This window comes from Capsicum annuum, chromosome 6 (genome assembly GCF_002878395.1).
Source record: "Capsicum annuum cultivar UCD-10X-F1 chromosome 6, UCD10Xv1.1, whole genome shotgun sequence".
In the NCBI taxonomy this organism is placed as follows: domain Eukaryota; kingdom Viridiplantae; phylum Streptophyta; class Magnoliopsida; order Solanales; family Solanaceae; genus Capsicum; species Capsicum annuum.
Genome location: NC_061116.1, coordinates 219,344,298 through 219,367,496, shown reverse-complemented (window position 1 = coordinate 219,367,496; position 23,199 = coordinate 219,344,298). Strand labels below are relative to the sequence as shown.

The 23,199-nt window shown below is 34.0% G+C and overlaps 2 protein-coding genes across 6 annotated transcripts; both read left to right on the top strand.

Moving 5' to 3' along the window:
• Positions 1-246: 246 nt before the first annotated feature.
• On the top strand, positions 247-4,316 carry LOC107875648. Of its 3 annotated transcripts, none has more exons than XM_016722439.2 (6): positions 281-622; positions 883-989; positions 1,711-2,167; positions 3,225-3,343; positions 3,456-3,687; positions 3,948-4,316. In XM_016722439.2, the coding sequence occupies exons 1-5, from the start codon at positions 410-412 to the stop codon at positions 3,652-3,654; spliced, it is 1,095 nt and encodes a 364-aa protein (XP_016577925.1). In that variant the 5' UTR covers positions 281-409; the 3' UTR covers positions 3,655-3,687; positions 3,948-4,316. The 3 variants fall into 3 exon arrangements, with proteins under 3 accessions (XP_016577924.1, XP_016577925.1, XP_016577926.1); XM_016722440.2 differs by having other exon boundaries at positions 292-622; positions 3,786-4,316; XM_016722438.2 differs by having other exon boundaries at positions 247-622; positions 3,456-4,316.
• A 6,525-nt stretch (positions 4,317-10,841) lies between these two features.
• LOC107875650 (beta-1,6-galactosyltransferase GALT29A) lies at positions 10,842-15,466 on the top strand. Of its 3 annotated transcripts, XR_001675853.2 has the most exons (3): positions 10,870-12,347; positions 12,965-13,154; positions 15,194-15,466. XR_001675853.2 is itself a non-coding variant. In XM_016722444.2 (2 exons), exons 1-2 carry the CDS (start codon positions 11,253-11,255, stop codon positions 15,215-15,217), a joined length of 1,119 nt encoding a protein of 372 aa, XP_016577930.1. In that variant the 5' UTR covers positions 10,869-11,252; the 3' UTR covers positions 15,218-15,466. The 3 variants fall into 3 exon arrangements, 2 of the variants coding, with proteins under 2 accessions (XP_016577928.1, XP_016577930.1); XM_016722444.2 differs by lacking the exon at positions 12,965-13,154 and having other exon boundaries at positions 10,869-12,347; XM_016722442.2 differs by lacking the exons at positions 12,965-13,154; positions 15,194-15,466 and having other exon boundaries at positions 10,842-12,618.
• Positions 15,467-23,199: the final 7,733 nt, after the last annotated feature.

Sequence of the window (23,199 nt, the reverse complement as noted above, 5' to 3'; positions counted from 1 at the left end):
ACAATAGACATTGTTTTCAATACATCAAATCAAATAATACATAAAAAATAATTTCAGTATTATTAATCCCAACATTACTAATACAACCTATTCGGTATTATCTTATACACTTTACCAAACGACCCCTAAATATGAAAAGAAAATATTACCATTAACAAAGGAAATTTACACCTAAAGAGCACCTTACTACAATATCAAACCTTAACAGGGAATTTGCAATATTTTGAAAAGTTAGTTGGGTCCAAGCCTTATATTAAAGAGTTTAGGGGGCATATCCAATATGTTACTAGAAGAACAAAAAATAAAAGAGAGAAAAGAGGAGCAATGAAAACGCAAAAAGGTTTATACATAGTCCTGGCAGTGTCACTACAAAGACCAGCTGCGGTAAAACGCCGGCGGCTGTGAAAAAATGGGAAAGAGTGGGAAGAAGAAAAGCCACCAACAGAACCGTAGAGATAGAGCTTACTATCTTGAAGAACAAGAATACCCTGCTGCACCCTCCCCTCAACAAGAACAAGATGAAGATGAAGAAGTAGAAGAACATAGTCAAGATGATTTAAATTCTTCAGTTTCGACCAATGATATCCCTTCTAAGTTCTCGTTATACCAACAATCTGTTCAGGCAAGAATATCCATTTCTTTTTTCGTGTTTACTTAATTGGTTGCTGGGAGAGTCTTGGAGTAACTTGTGAAGTTGCTGCGTGGCTCAAGCCGTCTATAATAGAACCTTGACGTCCGGCCCTTCCCAGGCCCCCCGAATAGGGGGAGAATTAGTGCTTCAGCGTAACTTTTTTTAAAAAGAAAACTTAACGGGTGGCTAATTGGACAAAATGGAGTAACTTGGTGTGTATCTTTTTTTTTTTTTTTTTTTAATTCTTGCAGTCTCCAAAAGGGGATATAAGTTATCTGCAGAAATTCTTCTTGATGTACGTTGGTGGGAGGGTCCCTCTCCATTTCCAGGAAGATTTCTGTGGCACTGCTCTTTTGAGGTATCCGTTGAACTACTAACCCTGTGCACTTGGAATTTTTTTGTCAATTTTAGCTTATTTACTGCTCATATTCTGTTTACGTCCAAGTTTCTTGATCGAATTTGTACATTGACTGAATCTATAAGGAACCAGAAATTGAGTGGATTTGGCACTGTAAATTATTGCTGAAGATTAAGTTTTAGCTGATGTATATTACATGTTAATATCTTCAAACGACAAGAGCATGAATCAGGTCATTCAATTATGCTATTCTTGGAGATGTTTAATTCAGTTTAGTGTTTTAGATCATGTTTTGGTGTACTTTGCGCCACTGAAATTAGCTCCTGGATGGTAGGTAATGATATGTAACTATTAGTTGTCATCCTGTTGAAGTCCATATGGGACTTGATTTCAGTTGGATATTTGAGCAATTATAATGCTGCAAGTGAAAGGGACAGCATGTTTGGTGCTGCCCGATAGCTGGTTAGATTTATGTCCAAGTAATTGAGGTTATGCAGCAGCAGAGGGCTCGTCATTTTAGCTTGTCTGCTTTAATTAGTTGTCTGGAGCAGTCTGTTGTATAACATTATTTTACTTTTAGTGTGGCAATTTCTAGTAGCTTGATAATGTTGCCTTGTTGATAACATTAATAATGCATAGTTACAACTCATTTCCTTTGAAACTTCATAAGCTAACTCAACTGTTATTTTGTAACACCACCTATCCTGATGCATTTTGGCAGTACCGAGTGGCTTCATGGTGATGCTAGGCGCACTGCTATTGGATTAGATTTGGACGTTGAGGCACTTGATTGGTGCATGGAGAACAATGTGAACAAAGTTGGTGCTGATGTATCGTCCAGAATATTTTTGTTTCACGGTAATGTTTTGCAACCTCTTGAGGCCAAATTGGTTAATGCCGCTACTCAAAATCGCATGCAAAATGTAACGCTAGAAGATAGTGAAGGTGATTCTCCTAAGCACAAATTGATGAAGGATTTTCAATTTCTTGGAAGAGATATAGTTTGTGCTTTTAACTACAGTTGTTGTTGTCTTCATTCTCGCCAAGAACTAGTTTCATACTTCAAACATGCCTTATGTGCTCTGAATAAGAAGGGTGGTATATTTGTGATGGATCTATATGGAGGCACTTCAGCAGAGCATGAGCTCAGGATGCAGAGAAAATTTCCTAACTTCACAGTACGTCTATCCAAATAAAGATGATCTTTGTCTTCTATAATTGGATTACATGTACTAGAATCTGGATTTTCACTTTCTGGCATATTCTTTGTTATTCGATTTCAGCATATAAATTTTTTCTTGCCACTTCCTTTGTCTTGAACCTCCGGAGGTAGTGGTATGGACTGCGTGCATTTTACCCTCCCTAAACCCACTATGTGGGAATACACTGGGTTCCTTTTCATGACAACTCAGACAGTGCTATAATGAAAAAAAAAATATCATTGTGGGCATGCCAATTCTGGGGATGCTGACACTTATTTGCATTTTTCGTCATTAAATTTTTGGGATACTCCTGCTATGATCCATTTCTGTCACCGTTCATTGCATCAAAACTGAAGAACAATGATTACATGATCATCTAAACATGTTCCTATGCTTTGTATCTTAGTGATAAAACTATTGTTATCTCTGTCATCTTAATTCTTATGATACAGCTCAATTCAGCTAGGTCCACATCCTATCTTAATTCATGTCAGAATGATTTTCTTTTTGGTCAGAATAATTTCGAGTGTTTCAATGATTTTGTATGTTTCAATTTTCATCTAAATGCACTGAATGGCTTATTACTTCTTGACAACTGGCCATCTATATCAATTGCCACTGGTTATGTAATGGGGACAGGAGGAAATCCTTACTAATGTGGTGTGGTGTGCTTTTTTCCAATCAGTAATGTTAATGTGGTGTGCTACAGCTTAGCTCCTTTGATTAATTGCTTCACTTAGAAAAGGACATGCACACCCAGAAGGAAGCTTTTTGTAGTGAATTACTGGCTTTAGGTTTCTTTATGGCATAAATTGATATATTACGATGCATCTGGATTGATGGGGTCTTTTTCCCAAAATTCAGATGGTAAGCCCTAACTAGGCCTGTGGCCAGGCATCCTATGTAATATCTCTTTTATTTGTAAGAAACTATTACTTCCAGACAACTTGTGTTTCCAAGAAGAAAAAGGAAGTTGTCTTTCCGCGAATCATTCACTAAAATGATTGAATTCTAAAGTGTGTCCATTTCACAGTATGTTTGGGAGCAAGCTGAGTTTGACATCATTAAGCGGAAAACGAGGATCAGCCTCCATTTTAATCTGCACAAGCCACAAAGGAAAATTCGCCATGCATTTTCTTATAGCTGGAGACTGTAAGTCACTTCCTCCTGTATTATAGAGAAAAGGTCACATCTCATTCTATTATGGTACTTTTTCTGTTGCTGTTGTTTATTCAATACCATGAAATGTATTTCTTGCATATAGGTGGTCATTGCCTGAGATCAAAGACTGCCTCGAAGAAGCTGGATTTCAGTCAGTCCACTTCTGGATCCGGCATATGCCTGACTGCGAAGAAATTAGAAGCACATATGGGCTTTCTGCTGGACGAGACATAAAATACGAAGAGGTTTCAAGTTTTCAACAACAAGATTCATGGAATGCATACATTGTAGGTGTTGCATAGTGAATCTGCCTTGTTTCATAAAAGTGCGCTTAGGTAAGAAGTTATTTTTCATTTTGTCGGAAGCTAGATCATAGCATATGAAGTAATTCGCAGGTTAAATTTCTCTTGTTCTTTTGTTGGATACATTTTAGTGCACAGAGAATGTTGTACCCCTCATCCACGAGTTTTTTTACTAGGAAATGATTCAGTTAAGCCCTTGTGAACTTTGAATATTAGTGCTTGCTTCAGTTCTTGATTGAGAAGTACGCTTATAATTTTTTATTTTCTTTTAATAACCATGGTGTCCGGGCAAGCTTGTACGCACCTCGGCTAGTTTCACGAGATACGTGCCACCTCCCATCAACAACATATAACTTTGTCCATGAAGACTAGGATGGATGGGAAAAATCATCTGATGTTATTTTAATCTCTGCTGGTATTTGAACATGGTGCCACCTCCCATCAGCAATAAGCAACATGTAACTCTGTCCATCAATACTAGGGCGGATGAGAAAAATCATCTGATGTTTTTGTTAATCTCTGTTGGTATTTGAACCTGGTAGTCGTGCTACACTTGTAGTTTCTTGTTCTTGATTTCTTGTTGATATATGTTGTTTTGGGTAAATCGCTTGTATTATTTTGTGGTAATATTGTTCTGTTGTGTTACTCTTGATTGTCTTCTATACCTCTGGTACATCTGTTTCTAGATTGTATTTTATCTTTGAATTGGGGCTATCGAAAACAACTTCTCTACCTCACCTCTGAGGTAGTGATACAGACTGCGTACATTCTACCTCCTCAGAGCCCACTCAGTGGGAATACACGGGGTATGTTGTTGTTGTTGGGATTTGAATCTAAGACCTCATGGTTCTCAACTCACTTCATTGATCAGTAGGTCACATTGTGATCGCTAAAGTAGGCTTGTAATCATTTTAAAATTATGAAAGACTTCAAGTTTACTCAGATAATTAGATAGTGATGCCCCAACAATCAACTTCATAGGGAAGTGGCTTGAAGGTTCCCATACTCACACCATGTATAGCTTGTTGATAAATTTGATTCCAGATTGATGAACTACACTTATAGACTTTTTATTTTTTCCTGACAAGAAATCATATCATATAGTACTACTGCCGTTCCATTTTATGTGTCGGCATTTGACCAGGCACAGAGTTTAAGAAATAAGTGATGACTTTGTAAAGTTTACAAATTGTCCCTTTTAAGACAAAATGACCTTCTGGATCCCTGTATTATGTCGGTTTTGTAAGTTGAACACTTTTATTTACATGTTTGTCATCTGGACCCCTGAACCCACTAAAAAACGACATTTTAAACTCTTTTTTGGTGAGTGTAACACACTCTCCCCCACGTCAGCTGCCATGTCAGCTGCCACGCCTGACACGTCTGCCACGTCGTCTTCCATGCCATTAAAAAAATAAAATAAAATATTATATTAAATTCCAAGTCATTTTAAAAATACTACATAAAAAATTAAATATTAAAATTAATTTAATTAAATAAGAAAAATTTATAAATTGTAGAAAAATTTGAATAATCATGTTTTTATTTTTTTCTCACAAATTAAACATCAAATCCATTCCAAATAATTAAAATTCTTCTCCAACTAATTTAAATTTTTAACTACAAATTCATATATACAAACATAATAAATTTTTTATTTTTAAATTTGAATATCTTTAACAAATTCAAAAAAAGTTTAATTTTTTTCAAGCGAAATTCACTAATTTTTTTCAATATTCACTATCAATCACTTTCAATTTAAATTTAAATTTTAATCCCCAAAAAAATTTCAAATTTAAATTTTAATTAAAGGAATGAAAACAATTGAATTGAGAGGGAAAATTAAAATAAAAAATAAAAAGTGAACGTGTGTGGGTGGAAGGCTGGAAGAGTGTTGGGGTGGGGTGTGGGGGTTGGGGTGGGGATGGTGATGGGGGTGGGGTGGGGAGGGGCTGGACGGGGCTGGTGAGGTGTGAGGGGGTGGGTACGGGGCTGGGTAGGGTGTGGGGGGTGGGGACGGGCTGGGGTGGGGGTGGGGAAGGGCTGGACGGGTGTTGGGGTGGGGTGGGACGGGGCTGGGTGGTGTGTGGGGGTGGGGACGAGCTGGGGTGGGGAGGGAAAAATATATTTTTATTTTTTAAAAAATGTTAAATTATTTTTAAATTTTTAAAAATATTTTTAAATTAAAAAAGATGGGGGAGAAAAAGGATCTTTTTTTTAAAAAAAAAATTAAAAATATTTTTAAATTTTTAAAAATATTTTTAAATTTAAAAAGCTGGAGGAAAAAAAGGATCCTTTATAATTTTTTTTTTAAAAAATTATAATATTTTTTAAAATTATTTTAATGTAAAATTGGCCAAAAATTGACTCCCACTTGCATCCCAGGCGAGTGACTACACTCTCTTTGTCCTAGTCACCATGACCTTGCTTGCCACATAGGCAAGGTCAACGGTCAAAGAGTGCAAAATGTTGTTTTTTGATGAGTTCAAGGGTCCAGATGACAAACATGTAAGTAGAAGTGTCCAACTTACAAAATTGACATAGTACAGGGGTTCAGAAGATCATTTTGACAAGTTATTTTAATATTTACTTTTTTGTTGACTTTTTTTAATAAGTGGGACCCACTAAAGATAAATGAGAATGATGTCATTAAATAGATACCAAATAAGAAAATAGAACTTTTTTTCTGAGATGAACAAAAAAGAAATGGCGATACATAAAATGGAATGGAGGGAGTACTATTAAAATAGAGGGTACTTCGCCTTTATAAAAGTTACAATTACATTGTAATATAGTGTAATTGATAGATAATTCTCACCCATCTGACAAATCCACAACACCTATATGAGATACACTCCTAAGTGACTGAAATTTATTTAAAGCAAAAGTAGTATATCAATTTGCATGAAAGATTATATGTGAATTTATATGAAAAACAAACATATATATATATATATATAGTTTAATGATTATAACGATACGAAAAGTAGTTTTATGACCTTTTACCAATACAGCATGCAAAGTTCAGTGAACATATCATGTGTGAAATTTAACCCTCCAAATCCTCTTCAGGTATTATGGCTTGGAATCTTTTGATCAAAGTCTAATTATTTGTTTAAAAATGTATACTCTTTGTTCATTTTGATATGAGGAAAAATCTAACTTCTTTCGAGACACATTTAATTTTTAAAAAATAAGTTATTTGAGTCTATAGATTTGAAAAATGTTAAATAAATTGAACGAGACAAGCACTATGATTGATATCAATGACTGCGTCTTATTATTCAAAGATTTGTGTTAATTCTTCAATGATAAAACATGATGATTTCAACCTGGATAAATTTTGACTGTATCATTGCAGTAATCATCATCCATTTTTTATCCCAAAGGCGTGCATTTGACTGAAAAGTGTATTTTTATATGATAAGGATGAATAAATAAAAGGGTCTGCAAATTATCATTAGATTCTTGCTCTTTCTCCCAATAACCTAAAAAGAAAAATACAGGAGTAAGAAGAAACCAAGAGCATGCTTGATAAAAGTTGAAAATGAAAAACAGAAGTTCCTTTAATTTGAAAGGATATATAGCGATTGCCTATATCTCTCCACTTGACTTGACTTGACTTGATCTAGCTAAAATTAGACTCTTAAACGTAATAATTTTATGATTAAATATAGTACTCCTTCCGTTTTATAATAAATGATTTGTTCGATTTTGACACACGAATTAAGAAAAAAACATTAAAGACATAAATTTAACACAACTTTTTATTTTTACCCCAAAAAAAAAAAAGAAATAAATTGACTTTGTAATACTTTTTCAAAAGTTAATTGGTTGTCAAATCATAAGGGTAAATTTGAAAAAAAAATTCAATGATTTACTTATTTTGAATCGCTAATAAATACCTCAATAATTCAGTTATTCCAAAACGGTGGGAGTATTGTTTTATCTGACATTTAATTATAATAATATAGTATAAGTTATTTCATGTATAACTAGCACATAGAAAATATTCCCAATTCGTTGACAAAACAACCCCCACCGACGTACAAATGGCGTGCATGTTGACTTTTATACACAAAGTAAAAAACTTTCTTCGTTATTATGAAGGGAGACCATAGTGGACCTTGGGAGTATTAAACATTGATGCCCCATTCATAACTGGATTAATTAATACTCCCTTCATTTCAAATCATAATATTTGTATTAAATGATGTTTATATTTTAATTTGAAGAAAAAGTAATTAATGCAAAGGGTAAAACATGAGAAACAGATTCTCTCTACTTGATTAATGTAAAAAGACAAGTAAATAAGAAATCAAATTAGAAAATTTGGGACGGAGGAAGTACCATCAAAGAATGTGGTGCAGCAAATACGACTGCTTCTCCCTTAATCAGAGGTCTCGGATTCGAGCTCTGGATATGAAAAAATTCTTGATAGGGAGCGCTTTCCCAAATGGGGCCCTACGCGGAGTGAATTCGAATTAGTCGAACTCCAATGCGGGTACGAGACACCGAATGAAAAAAAAAAAACTGGATTAATTAATGACTAAAGTAGCTTAAGACAATACTCCATCCACCTATATATTTTACTTACTTATTTGGCAACCTACCAGTAGTTTATAGCTCTAATCATGTTATAGGGAAATTTGCGATGAATTTTGTGAACTCATTATTTTTAATTCGAAATGGAGTATCAGTATATTAGATTTATTCAAAATCCATAAATTTTAAATTAGGAGTTCTGTCTCTACAAACTAATTCAAATTATAGGTCTTAATCTATTTCACAACATTCTCCTTTTCCAGTACAATATTCGAAATTATGCACCAAACTATAGGTCTAAATCTTGTCTTTTCTTGACACATTGTCACAACGAAAAGGTTGTCTCCAATAGCCACAAGCACATGGTCCATGGATCTAGCATTTAGAGCTCAATGAATTATTGGAGTTTTCTATTTCTGTTTTGATTCCAATAATTCAGATATTGAATCATTACTGGATACTTCCTAATAGAGAAATTTTCTATTTTTATAGAATTGGGATATCTAATTAAAGGGTAATTTTTGAAAAATCTATCTCATCGTGTTGGTGGTGACTAGTTAAGTTTTCATTGATGCAGGACTTCAGCACCAAAAATGACGATCATCCAAATCATGTGATTACCTGAAAGGCTGAAACACAGAGGCGGAACCAGGATTTCAAGTAAGGGGGTTTAATATTCAAAGAAAACTAAGTTGAAGGGGGTTCAACACCTACTATAACCACATAAAAAATAATTTTAATCATGTATAAATAGTATATTTTTCTGTCGAAGGAGGGCTGGCTCCGCCTCTGCTGAAACAAAAACATTATATGCCCTGTTTGTTTTTGCCTTATGTTTGAAAAAGAAAAAGATGAATAACATGTTACATAAAAGATGCATAATGTATAAACGAATTTAACTAATGAAAAACTTAGTAGGTGTTTGATCATACAATTTGAAGCTTAAATTTGAAGTTTTGATTTGGAGCTTCATAATTTTCTTTTCACGAACTATGATTTGCTCATGTGTTAAGAATGAGCGTATAAGAATAAGGAAGGTTTTGATAGCAAATTTCCATGTTTATTAAAAAATAATAATATTTGAAATTTAAATTAAATGTCCAAATCAAATTCAACTTCAAATCAACCTAGACAGACCATTATATTAGGTGTTGGGCCATTTGGTGATAATAGTAAAGCAAATTATTTCAACTCTTTTCCTCAAATTCTCGAATGTGGAAACAACTTATAATGCACGCAAAGGTTAATACTAAAAGAGCCCCATTTATCCTACGATGCATGTACTAGTTGGTACAAGAATGTAAGGTGAACATTAGGAAAGACCTACAGTTTCCTAATTCAGGAAAAAAATATCTATATGTTAATATTAAAAGTTAAATTACTATATATATTCCTCGAAAGAACTAACAAGTTGATTTCACCTTATCATGTTGTTGACGGGCAAGTCCATAGGCACACGGCCCCAACTTGCCGTCTTCAATTTGTTAATTTTTATATTATATCAATTTTCATTATAAATATCACATCATAATTTAAAATTTGAATCTAATTAATAATATAAATTTAAATTGTTGAAAGTTACTCCACTGAAATGCACAAAGCAACATTTTTTCAGACGTGTCGAAATGCAAAGAATAGTCTAAAGTTAAAGACTAGTAGTTGAATTAAAAGATTCCTAAAATAGTGCGTCTCCACCAATTGCTTCATTCTCATTCAATTTTAACATAGTGGAAAATAAATGAAGTGGAACTAACGTCTTAATTAAGTGAAACTAAAATTTAATTAATTGCTCCTTTCGTTATTTTTTTATTTATCATATTTCATTTTACAAAGTCAATTTAATTTTTCTTTTAATTAAAAAGTCACTTTAATTAATTTTTGAAGCTAAATTAAATTAAAATAATTTAATATTTTATATTTAAATCTTTGAAAATTAAATGAAAGATTCTATAAATTGTAATACTACTCTTATCAATATAATGAAAAAGCAATCTTAAAATGTTAGTATTTAAAGTTCTTATCATTTAGATCCGATCCAATCATAAATTTTTTAAGTAATTTTTATAAAAGAACTTAACAAAAAATATTTGATCATATAATTTATCATTAAAAATAATTTAAATTTCTAAATACAATAAAATATTAATATTTGAATTAAATTTTAGTTTTTATAGAATTTTATAATAAAATACATTTCTTAAATATTATGACCAAATATATTATAGAATTTCAATCAAATTTTCATTCAAAAATAATATAATAAAAATATTTAAAATTTATTACCAAACGCTAGCTCTCTCTAGAAACTATACATGAAAAACAATCAAGTAGCCAGTATAACAAAGTACTCCCTCCGATTAAAAAAATAATGATCTATTTTTTTTTAGTCCGTTTAAAGAAGAATTATTTCTTTCTCTTTTTGATAATAACTTTTCATATGACATATTTAGGACCACAAGATTAAAAGATATTTTGATACATTTGACATAACTTTAATTTAAGATCATAAGATTTAATTTTATTTTTAAATTTTATTATCAAATCAAATTAGATCATTCTTTTTTTAACGAAGTGAGTAATAAAAAACTTCTAAATAAAACACCCCCCACCCCCACCCCCCACCCCCTTCCACAACCAAAGAAAAAAACCCCAGAAACCCATAACAATTAACACCCAAAACCCATAATCACTAAAAAATTATATATATAATTTGCAGTTCCCAAAGTATATCAGCATCTTCTTGCCTTCTTCTCTCTTCCCCTCAGCTCACTCCTCCACCCCACCCAACCACTCAAATCTCTTGAATGTCACAGATCTATCTATTGTTTGATAATGTATCCTGTTGTATTGTATAGCTGACTCATGTAAAAGTAAAACATCATTTTCTTGAATTTACTTTCATTTCCCAATATGAACAAGAATCTTACTCGCTTAATTTCTTCTAGATCTTTACACATCATTTGCACTTTCAATCTTTAGCATTTTCCCACCTTAAAAATCTTGTCTTTCCTCGTATTTTTATTTGTTTGCTGCATCATTCTTGATTATGCTGTATGAGTATAATGAAGCGGACAATGCGGCCATTGTTCAGCGTGCTACTTCTTATTGCAGTGGCAGCTACACTTGCTGTTCGAATTAGCCTTCGTTATAGCTCCATTGAGCTGAAAAATGATTACTCTTTTACTGGTAAAGCTCAAAAACCAGTACTGAATGAGACACTTTTGAAGTATGCAGCTATTGATATAGGGGAACCCCAGTTGAGAAAAGGGGTTGAGGAGTTATTGGAAGGGAATTTCAGAGGGCATAATCGTCATAGATCATTCTTGTCTTCTGGTAAATATCGTATAGATATAAGGCCTAGGACAGCTAGAGGGATACCGGTGCAGCTCCGGTCGCCGGAGTTTTATCGTGTTTGGCAGAGTTTTAGGAGGCATTTGCAAGATTGGCTTAGAATTAGGAGGGTTTATAAGGATGATGTGATGGAGGATTTGGTGAAAACAGTTAATGGTAAAATGGGGTTAGAGAAGAGATATGAATCTTGTGCTGTTGTAGGGAACAGTGGGATTTTGTTAGAGAGTGTTTATGGAGAGTTAATTGATAGTCATGAAGCTGTAATTCGATTGAACAATGCGAAAACTGGAGGGTTTGAACATAGAGTAGGTTCAAAGACTACTATTTCATTTGTGAATAGTAATATTTTGCATCTTTGTGCAAGGAGAGAAGGTTGTTTTTGTCATCCATATGGAGTTAATGTGGCTTTAGTAATGTATATATGTCAGCCTGTGCATTTCTTGGATTACATGGTGTGTAATTCTTCACATAAAGCGCCATTAGTTGTCACTGATCCGCGCTTTGACATGTTGTGTGCTAAGATTGTGAAGTATTATTCGTCGAAACGATTTGTGGAGGAAACTGGGAAGCCTCTTCAAGAATGGGCTCCTGCTCATGATGGAGCTAATTTTCATTACTCTTCTGGTTTTCAAGCTGTGATGCTTGCTTTAGGTGTTTGCGAGAAAGTTAGCATTTTTGGGTTCGGGAAATCTGCTTCAGCTAAGCATCATTATCATACGAATCAGAGGGCTGAGCTGAAGTTGCATGACTATGATTCAGAGTATGATTTCTACCGCGATTTGGTGGAGAGACCGCAGGTAATACCATTCATCTCGGACAAGTTCAAGTGTCCGCCTATTTCTATATACCAGTGACTTTTCCACTACTTTAAAGTGAGAGATTGATAGATTGTATGCTAAGTGCACTTTTTCCTGTTTATCTTGTATCAGTATTCTTCCATGGGTAATACAAGGAGGAAATGTTGTCAAATTTTAATTGTAGGTTATGCAGGTTGTTTGGGGTACAGGTCAATTGTATAATTAAATCACAAAAAATGAATGAAATCTTTGGTGTATTTCTTTTTATTAAGTATATAGTTCAATGAATTGCATCTTTTGGTCTTTATTACTAGTATAAGAATTTGAAAAAACATATTGGCACACAAATAAAAACGGACTTAAACTTTGATATTAACAGCCAAACAATCTAAGTTGCTCGGACTCTTCAAAAACGTCTATGGGTGCGTGTCGGATCCTCCAAAAATAGTGTCTTTTTGAAGGATCCGACACGGGTGCGGCAACGTTTTTGAAGAGTTCGAGCAACTTAGCAAACGATGGCATTGTTGTGTACTCTTATGACATGTATTTGGGACACTTACGTACAAACTAGACTCAAGTCAAGGTATGTGTCTCCTTATGCATGTTGGCTGGAAAAGAGTGAAGTATGAAGGCCTAGTACGACCAATGGATTGATAATTTATGTAGTCAGAACTGGAATCTACCAATAGCACGTCTTTTAGATCCATGTGCTGCAAAGCTCCCATAGAGACAAGGGAAAGATTGAGCAATCATTGATTAAAGCATTCATGGAGACTAACCATATATTGCTGGATTTTTCTTGAGAAGGTAAGTAAGTAAAAGCGTTATTGGCTTATTGCAGAAGTTAGACCAGCACTAAGATTGTAGAGATCAGTTAAAGCAGTTGGATTCCATGTACCGAAAAGATTTTAGCTGATAAGCTAATAAAATCTACCAATTACTCTTCTCTGTATAACCATATAATGCTGGATTTTGATACTATCTACCTATGTTTGGGTGTGCATTGCTCTCTCGGAGGTTGCTTATTTGTCTCTTCTGTCCCAGTTGTTGTTGATTTGGCTGTTAACTATGTCTTTTGTGCCTAGTAGGTGCTTTAAATTTTTATTGGAATTGTCTATTCTCTGTTTTGTTAGTTGTATATGGAATTTGACCACAATGAGATTGCTTTATTAGAATTATCTTGTGGATTCTGCAAGATGTCACCGTTCTGAAAGTGTATGCAACTGATATGACATTGGAGTAATCCAAGAAGTGGATGTTTCATTTTGCGTTGTCCTCAGTCATTTCCAGTCATAACTTATTTAAGTTGTTTCCTTTGCTTCAATTATTGTATTATTTGCCGTTGCTACTCTTCTCTTCTTTGTTGTTTTCAGCATGACTTTTTCACTATGTATTTGTTTTATATACTAGTAGTTTTTTTTACATGTTTTACTTGAGCTGAGGGTCGATTAGAAACAACCTCTCTACCCTCACAAGGCAGGGGTAAGGCTGCATATACACCACCCTCCCTAGACCCCACTCGTGGGATTACACTGATATGTTGTTGTAAATAACTTATTTTAGTCAATGACAAAGGATTCTGTAGGGTTGTGTTCTTTGTTCCACTGTTCTATACTACTCAGAGTAGATTGTGAGCCTCCCACTTAAAGAAAAGGGAAAAAAGAAAGAGAAAAAGCGGAAGAAAGAACAGAGCATTTGCTCTCCCACAGGCCAAGTATTGACAGAAGGCATGAAAGGATTTTACTTTTTAGCATCTAGTCCCTCTTTCTATTTTATTTACTTCTCGAGCCAAACAGTTTGTGTCAGCCATGAAAACACTGATACAGATACCCTATTCACATTCCTACAAATTTGACACTATTATTTTTGCAAGGAAGCTACATTCTGGCTTTCCATCTCTTTAAGTCAGTCGTAGTTAACTGAGTCAGCTAGTCTTAAATAAATATATAGTTTGCTGCAATTAACTGGACGGGCATATTTGAAACGAAGAAACCCCACTACATAACACTAAACACCTGCAATTATTTGTTCAGCTTCAAACAAGAACTTTCATCAGCCTCATTTAAGTATGATACAAACATTTAGCATCCTTTAACCAAACAAAGCTCTACTATAATCCCTTAACCCTGATAAGCGATGGCAAAATATCTATGTGCACACTATTGTGGTTTTCAATTTAGTTTTGTCCTTTTGCATTTGGTCCTGAATACTCGGGCTCAGCTGTATCGTACTCTATGTCCTGTTCCTCAAACTTCACTGCCACCAAGAACCTTATACCCACCTTTACAAAACAGAATATGGAAAAGGTCAATGAACCAATTTAAAATCTTTAAACCACAAGACAAACTTGTCTTTAGCATTTGAGTAATCCCTTTGGATCATAAACTGCATATTTGTCATATTCTAGTGGAATATCTTTGTGCAAGACTGGAATCAGCCAACTATGTGGACTGTGGTACTACGGTATCATCCTTATAGACAAAATTCCCTGAGTCGATGATGTTGTTTAACCCTTCCTAAACCCTTTACTCCATTTTTCTTCTCTTCTAAATATTTGGTGTTATCTGTCCAGCTTTAGGTATAAATTAGATATTTCTGTGAAACCTATGCCCTAAGTTGTGATAACTCCTTGATTTCTTTTCCAATTATAGCAAATAGCCAAATCAAAGAAACCTTACTGGCCTATCGACAGTTGTGAGACCATATCTACCAGATTCCTTTAGACATTCCAAAAAGACCACAAATCTTCCAAACTGAATGCATGAGTGACCATAGTTGCAGTATAGCATACAAAAAAACTTAACAATACTCCGTACTACTGTTAGACTTCTTTCATCCTCATGCAGGTCACAGGCAGGCAAGGGTATTAACTGGAGCTGGCATAGTTCTCATGCACAAGGAAAGAAGATGATTGTATAGCAGCTGAAGCATACGCGGAAAAATCATTTGGTTAAAGTTAGTTAGGACTTGTGCCAGCTCAGATTAGTTTTTGTAAGTTTACATAGATGAGTTGAGAGCTTGCAACTTTACCTTTGGTAGTTAGAAGCACTTTAGCACAGTATATACATGATGCTTATTTTGCACAAGATGTGAGGAGAATGAAGAAAGCCATTACTCAATTTCTCTTTCAATCCCAACATATTACTCTCTCTTGCTATTTACTTTTGATTGCAGCTTTTGATTAAAAGAGTTTTGTAATCAGTCGTTGTTGAGGCCCAGAGTTATTTAGTGAAGTTGGGGTTAAATCCTGTAGAGATAGAGGTCGTGGTTTTTTACACCTTTTTGAGCCGGGTGTTTTTCACGTAAAAATCATTGTGTTCTTTACTTTTACTGCTTTCTTGGAACACATCAGTGGAGCACGTCAGGCAACCCGTTCCATCGATAAGCAACAGTTAGGCAAAAATAAGATAATCAATAGGGCACGAATTCTTAACAAGTGATATCAGAGCCAGGTTGTCTTAAAAAGGGCTAGCACCAAGACAAAGTTCAATATGATGAATTCTGCATTACCTACTGGCTACTGCGAAGGACAAGACATCAATAGGCCTCCACTTTTCAATGGACAATACTACTCAGGATGGAAAAAAAAGATGAAAGATTTTCTTCAGGCTGTTGACTACGAACTCTGGAATAGAATTATTGATGGACCTCAATACCTCATGAAGAAGGATGCTGAAAATAAGGATGTATTAAAAGACAAGAGTGAGTATGATAAGGCCGACTTTAAGATGCTTGGAAAGAATGCAAAAGCTAAGTATATTCTTATTTGCGGACTTGGACCAGATGAATATAACAGGATCTCAGGTTGCACCACTGCAAAACAAATTTGGGAGACTCTTGCAAACACATATGAGAAAAACATGAATACCTTAGAGAAAAATAAAGGAATTAAGGATAAGTCAATAGCACTAACAGAGTCTGACAGCGTAGAATCAGATTTGGATAATAGAAAGCTTACCAAGAATTTCAAAAGGTATTTTAAGGAAGAAAAACGGCAGAACAAAAGAGGAACGAGTAGAAGGTGTTGTTCCAACTATAAGTCTCAAACTGGTTGTTTCAAGTATGAAGATACAGATCACATGATCAGGGATTGTCCATTGTGGAAAATTGAGAAAAAAATGTAAGAGCTGAAAAAGAGAAATCTTACTCCAAAAGGAAGGAATCATTTGCTACGATGGTTGCATGGGGATCAAGCTCAGAAGAATCTGATGATGATGGAGTTGATGAAAGTGCACTTATGGCTATAGGTGACTCAGACATGGAAGAAAAGGAAGTAAAATCTGAGGTAAGTATACTTGATCTTAAAGATAAATTGCATCTTTGTTCTAAGAAAAGACTAATTCCCTTGATGAACGCATTGATTGATGATTTTTACGAGCTCACGTCTGAAAGGGATCAGTTATTCAATGCTTTTTCAAGTCTAAAGTTTGATTACATTGATCTTGAAACTTGCAAAAATGTCATTGTTACAGAAAACTGCACCCTAAAGGAACAGGTTGGTCAACTTGGTTCATCAAACCTAGATCTAAAATCAGAAATTTTAAAGTTGTCAATTACTGAAAAGAAAAAGGAGCCATGAGTGAAAGTCATCAAAGAATTGAGTCTGAACTTAAACAAAGAAAAGATGAATTGTTTTGTCAAAGAGAAAAGGTTAGAAAGCTAACTCAAGAAAACTCTAAGATAAAACTTGATCTTGAAAGAGCTAACCGATGGACCAAGTCATCTAGAATTGTTAATCATCTAAGTAGTAGGACTCAAAATGAGAGGGTTGTCATAGGTTTTCACAAAGAAACTATTTCCTACAAAGATTTATGTTATATTTGTGGAAAACTAGGACACTTAACCACTGAATGTCCTGTTGCTACCAAAAGCAGATCCAACAGTCTAAATCTGACAAATAAACTATCTCAGACCAAGAAAAGGATAACTAAACCTGGTCAGAGAAACAGGTCACGTAACCTATTGCCTGCATGGGCTAGAAGAAATCTGATTCATCCATTTACTCATAAGAAAGGACCCAAGCTTGTCTGGGTGCCTAATGTTAACCCCTAATTTATTTTGCAGGTGAGAGTGAAAGGAGGCAAGAAAAATTTGTGCATAAATAAAGCTTGCTTAAGGCATAAGACTAGAAGAAAATAAAGTTTCTTTCACTCACCACATTTAAAGGGGGAATGGACCATTAGAAAGATGACCAGATTTGTAGTGCTCGTGTAAGGGGGAAGCAAGGGAGATTTAAAAAAAATAAATTAAGAGGATCACAATGAAACTGATGAGCATGCACAGGAATATGTTGTACTATCTGGTCTAACTGTTGTACAGACTAAGGGCATATTGACAAGGGAACAACAAATAAAGAAATGGATGCATCAATTAAACCAACACAAGTTGCTGGTAATTTTGTTGGTAATTTATAAGAATTGGTGTTGTCAAAAGTATCTTGAGATATCCCATGGGAATCAATGGCTTGAGACTACGGTATCTAAAGGAAAGCAATTTCACTCTTGAGGGCTATAAAAATGTTGACTATGTAAGCACCAAAGGCACTAAGTAGAGAACATTTTGAAAGGAATAGGTTAGACTTGGGGATGATTAAAATTGCATGAACTCCCTTCAATGATTGACTAGAATAATCATTTTTTTAATCTTATTAGATAAAAAGTTATTCTATTCAGTCTTGCACATTTAGTTGTGTGTCCTAATTCCAGATTTTTGACTTTTCTAACCTAATTTTGTATTAGATTGTGCAGAAAAATAAGTACAAGCAAGAAATTGTGACCACAAAGTTCTTCTTATCAGGTATGTTCTTCACTGACATAAGTATAGGCTTTCTAAGTTGAAACAATTGAGCATTCAATTCCTCATACTTCATTCTCCCCTTGTCTTATAAACTGACGAATTGGTTGACCAAACTTTTTTTGATTCTCTCCAAATGGTTGTGCACAAATATGTTAATCCTACACCAGAAATTCCTTCTTCTCCCTCAACCAAAATATCAGTTATGTACCATGGATTTGCCAAGCTTGATCATCAATCACATGCAACAAAAGTTTTCTGAGAAATGAAAAGGGATATGATCTCCCTTTTAGTTCCCAATTGGTTATTTTTTTTGGATTTCTCAGTCCTAGTTCAGGTTGACTTAAAAAACAACAATAGATATTCTTGCACAGATGAATCATGTTGCTCTATCAGTTTCAATAAGGAGGGCTAGCACTAAAAAAAATTGAAAAAAAAATGATTTGGCTAAAAAACAAAATATCTGAACTTGAAGCTGCACAAGACAGTCCTTCAAGCTTGGATCATGACTTTGAAGCTTGAACTTAATTAAGTGAGGGATGAAAATGTTGAAGTCATTCGTCAATTGACACAGTTGATATCATTTGTTCCTCTTTTCTCTTCACTATTTGTATCCTTAGCCATGTTCCACCTTTATACCATATTTTTTTGATTAATGTTCAGTTGTTTTTCTTTGTTCAGTACTAGCTTAGGTTAATGTGGAATATGCTCTGTCAGTTAAATAAAATGGTTATCTTTGCTAAATTGACTTATTTTTGTTCTCTTTAATATATTACTATGTTGGCTAGAGTCTTTGTCTGATTGTTTTAGTGATAGCCCTAGTGGCCATGAATAGCATAACAAATCACTTTAGCTAGTATATTATTGCATTGAAATGGTTTTTCGATGATGCCAAAAGGGGGAAGATAATAGAGTTGTGCAATGTTTATAACCCATTGACTAACTTATTTCATTCTAGTGTTTTATACTTTAGTGCTTACAGGTAAGATGGTTGAATGCACAAGACAAAAGGTTTTTCATCATCAAAAAGGAAAAATTTATTGGGTACTATGTAATTTTGATGATTGACAAACTGACATTGAATGAAACATGTTACTTGAGTTGGACAAGAGGGTTTTCATCATCCAAAAGGGGAAATTTGTTGGGTACTATATAGTTTTGATGATTGACAAACTGACACATGAATGAAACATGTTACTTGAGTTGGTCCACGCATAGGAAAATAGATTTTCAGTTTTACTGATAGATGCAGACAAGATTAATTAAAGACAAGAACAAATAAGCAAGCCTGATTCTGATATACTCAAGTTACCGATCATGTGGGAAATATAACAATTTGAATTTGATTCAAACACTTAATGATAAGGGAAAGCAATTTGAGTTGAAAAATGAGTCCTACGTGAAGAAGGAGTTTCACTTCTGAGTATATCTTGAAGAGTCCTATTTGTGGGAGGAGAAAGATTCTGATAAATAAACATGTGCTGATTTAAAAGAGTTGGAGTTTTACTACAACACTAAGGAGACAAGAGTTGGAATTAAAGAAAGAGTCTCACTTGAAGTAGAACTCTATGCAATGAGAGTTCTAATTAAAGGAGGGGTTTGAAATAAAGAATGACTCTTTGAAGAGGTGTGCTTAAATAAAAGATGCATCAGTCAAAATAATTCACACACTTACAAAGCAGAAAAAGACAATCGACAGATTGACTTCACGAAGTGCTACTCAATCACTGAAGAAACACATTGAAGAACCTGGTCCTAAGTATAGAATCTAGCTAAGAGTTTTAGCGTTGATTTTTAGAGTTGTTCATTATGTTTGAACTATTGATGTAATATTAGTTTCAGTGTGTTATAAACTGAATTAGGAGCTAGTCTTTGAGTTGGGAAAACTCAGAGATTTTTGAAAAGCATACCTTGGGAGGTGTGTGTAGTTAGGAATTAGAGTTTATAATTCCTAGTTGTTGAGTTATAGGGATTAGAGTTTATAATTCCTATTTCTTGGTTAAAAGAGTTTTGTAATCAGTCGTTGTTGAGGCCCAGAGTTATTTAGTGAAGTTGGGGCTAAATCCTGTAGAGGTACAGGTCGTGATTTTTTACACCTTTTTGAGTCGGGTGTTTTCCATGTAAAAGTCATTGTGTTCTTTACTTTCTGTTTTACTATTTCCTTGGAACACGTCAGTGGAACACGTCAGGCAATCCGTTCCATTGATAAGCAACAGTTAGGCAAAAATAAGATAATCAGTAGGGCACGAATTCTTAACAGAATGTGATTCGTATGTACTGGTTATCTTCTTGTTCTTTCTCGGCTTTTGCTTGCGATTAAGTTACTCTGACTTTGAATGATTGAATTTGAGAATTTTGAAGTTTAGATAATCAGATTCATCAATTGTATTTCATCACAAACAAATTCATGTCAGTAGAATCAAATAATGAGGTTTCACTTTAACTTACATTGCCATCTTTCCTTGCTGTTTGAGATAGAATCTAAGCTTTTTCCTTTGAAAATTTTGATAAGCATTGATACTAATTGCTTTAATCTGCCAAGAATAGGGAATAAGTGCGGGTATTCAAATAATATGATCGGCTAGCCATAGCCGCATATCAGCTACGTTCAATGTGGAATTATTGTTGGATTGGATCTATTGGGGAAACTAAAGTTGCTACTTTACACAAGAGCCAAACAAGCACATGATGAATCCTTATCAAATCTAACATCCAAGAACATAGTCAAATCAAAGCCATTAGTTTCCTTTAACCAAACAAAGATACTACAAGTCCACATAACATTCTAATGGTCTTTCATGTACTCCAGCAAAAATATAGTGGCAAATTTATATATATCCCACTATTATTGAAAATATTTTAGAGTTATCCTTTCATATTCTTCTGCGATTAATACCCTTATCCTACTTTAGTTGTCCTCGACTCTAACAGAGGTCCAATATGAATAAATGAGCTCTGAACCCAATCAAAAATTGACATAATGTATATGTCCAAATACTGTTAAAACAAAAATATAAGTCGATAGAGGAATATGGACCTTTTCCTGAATTATATTTACACATGAAATATCCACTATAACAAGATTATATTTTGATTGGATTCAGAACTCTCAAATATATGAGACCCCTTGAAAATTAGAGATATCAATGTCTGAAAAATATAACAAATGATAATTTTAAAACATTTCCAATAACTGGTAAATTTTAAAATATAACAGAAGTTTCTTAAGCAAAAGTCATTTTTAAAGTTTCTTTTAATCGAGATTAAAAGTTCAAGATCACCCCTTCCGATAACATCCTGCACAGATTTTTTCTTGAAGAAGAGTAAAGTCAAGTGAGTCCATCATGTTTTAAGGAAATGCCATAATTTTAGTATACAAAAACCCACTGCAAACCAAAGTATTGATGTCCAATAAGGTCGACCCAAGAAAATAAATTAAATAGAGAAATGGAAACCTGGTTCTTTTCTTTTTCTTTTTCTTCCGACAAAACATAGTGGAGATTGGAACCCCTCCTTCTTGACCATTATTATTTTCAAATTTAGAGAAAAAAAAAAAAACCAAATATATATATTTAGCAATTTTCTTTAGTTTCATCAGACCTAGTCAAGCCCACTCCAAGAGAAAATATTCCCATTGCATTTCAGCGGTAACGATTTACTTTTTCTCGTCGATACATACATAAATTATATTGATCATACAAGGTGCTTATATACATATTATTAAGGGCGGAGTTACAGTGCTTTATGAGGATTCGGCCGAACCACTAACGTTTGCGTAGATCCTATACTTGTAATTGAAATATTCGGAAAAGTTATATAACTATATGTGTCCGAACCCACATACAAATGCAATTTGTTGGTCAAGTGGTAACGCGTCACATGTGAAAGCCCTGCGTCCTTGAGATGGGGGTCTGAACCCCACTAAACACAAGCATTTTTGCCTTTTTGCTCTTTAGTGTTTAAACACCATGTCACCAACTGCACGTTTTTTCTAACTATTTTTATTTGCTTTTCCAAAATTTGTACACTTTTTTATTTAAAAAAAAAACAAAAACATAAACTAATAATTAAAGAAAGGGAAAGAAAACGTGTTTACCCAAAACATATCTTGGTTTTCTTCAAACCACGAATTACACTCGTCGTCACTATAGTTAGCTCGTTGGTTTTGAAATTCAGAACTCACAGACTTTAAATCTTAACTTCATCTCTGCATATTATACATGAATTATACACATATCATATATGTGTTGAATATTTTTAATTTAAGCGATTGGAAGAATGACTATTTAATTTAATTCTTTCTAATTTATTTTTTAAAGTCCATTGAAGTTAATGTTGAAAATCAAAGTCTTGTATGCAAAAAGACTATATCATCAACTGTTCATGAGTGATGAGTCGTTGGTCTCTTTTAGGGTAATCATGTTCTAGCAAAAAGTTGTGGTCCAGCAACTAATGATATGATTCACCCCCTAACTTGGGGTAAAAATTACATAAAAAAGTGGATATATTTCTTTAGTTGAGACCCTCCAAATTGGACTAGGAAAATATATTTTCTATATATAAAAATTATCTGTTCCAACTTCCCCAACTAAGGTGTGATAAAAAGTAAGTACACACTAGCTAGTGGCTGATATATAATACATGTTGGGACTTTATTGATAGTATATCCCAAACTAAAATGCAGGCAAAAGTTTCTGACTTTCACTTTAACTAAGATAGTACACATTCCCACTTAGCAGAGAGACAAAAATTAACGTCAAAAGTTAATGAATTAGAGTGCTTAATCAATATTTTATGTTCATAAATTGTCAAATAAACCTACAGAAATGGGAAAAAAAACTGTACTAGTGGACTGGAGGGTTAGGGAGCTATCAATTTTTGCCCCTATAAATGTAGATTTTGTTTTAAGACGTACGTAATTCATTGGATGAGTTCATATTCAGTATGAGACATCAGACATAAAAGATAAAATTCCTCATGCAAATTGCAAAAGATCACGTGAGAACAACATAATTTATCGAATAAAACTATACTCTTTCGAATACTTTGTGCTTTTATA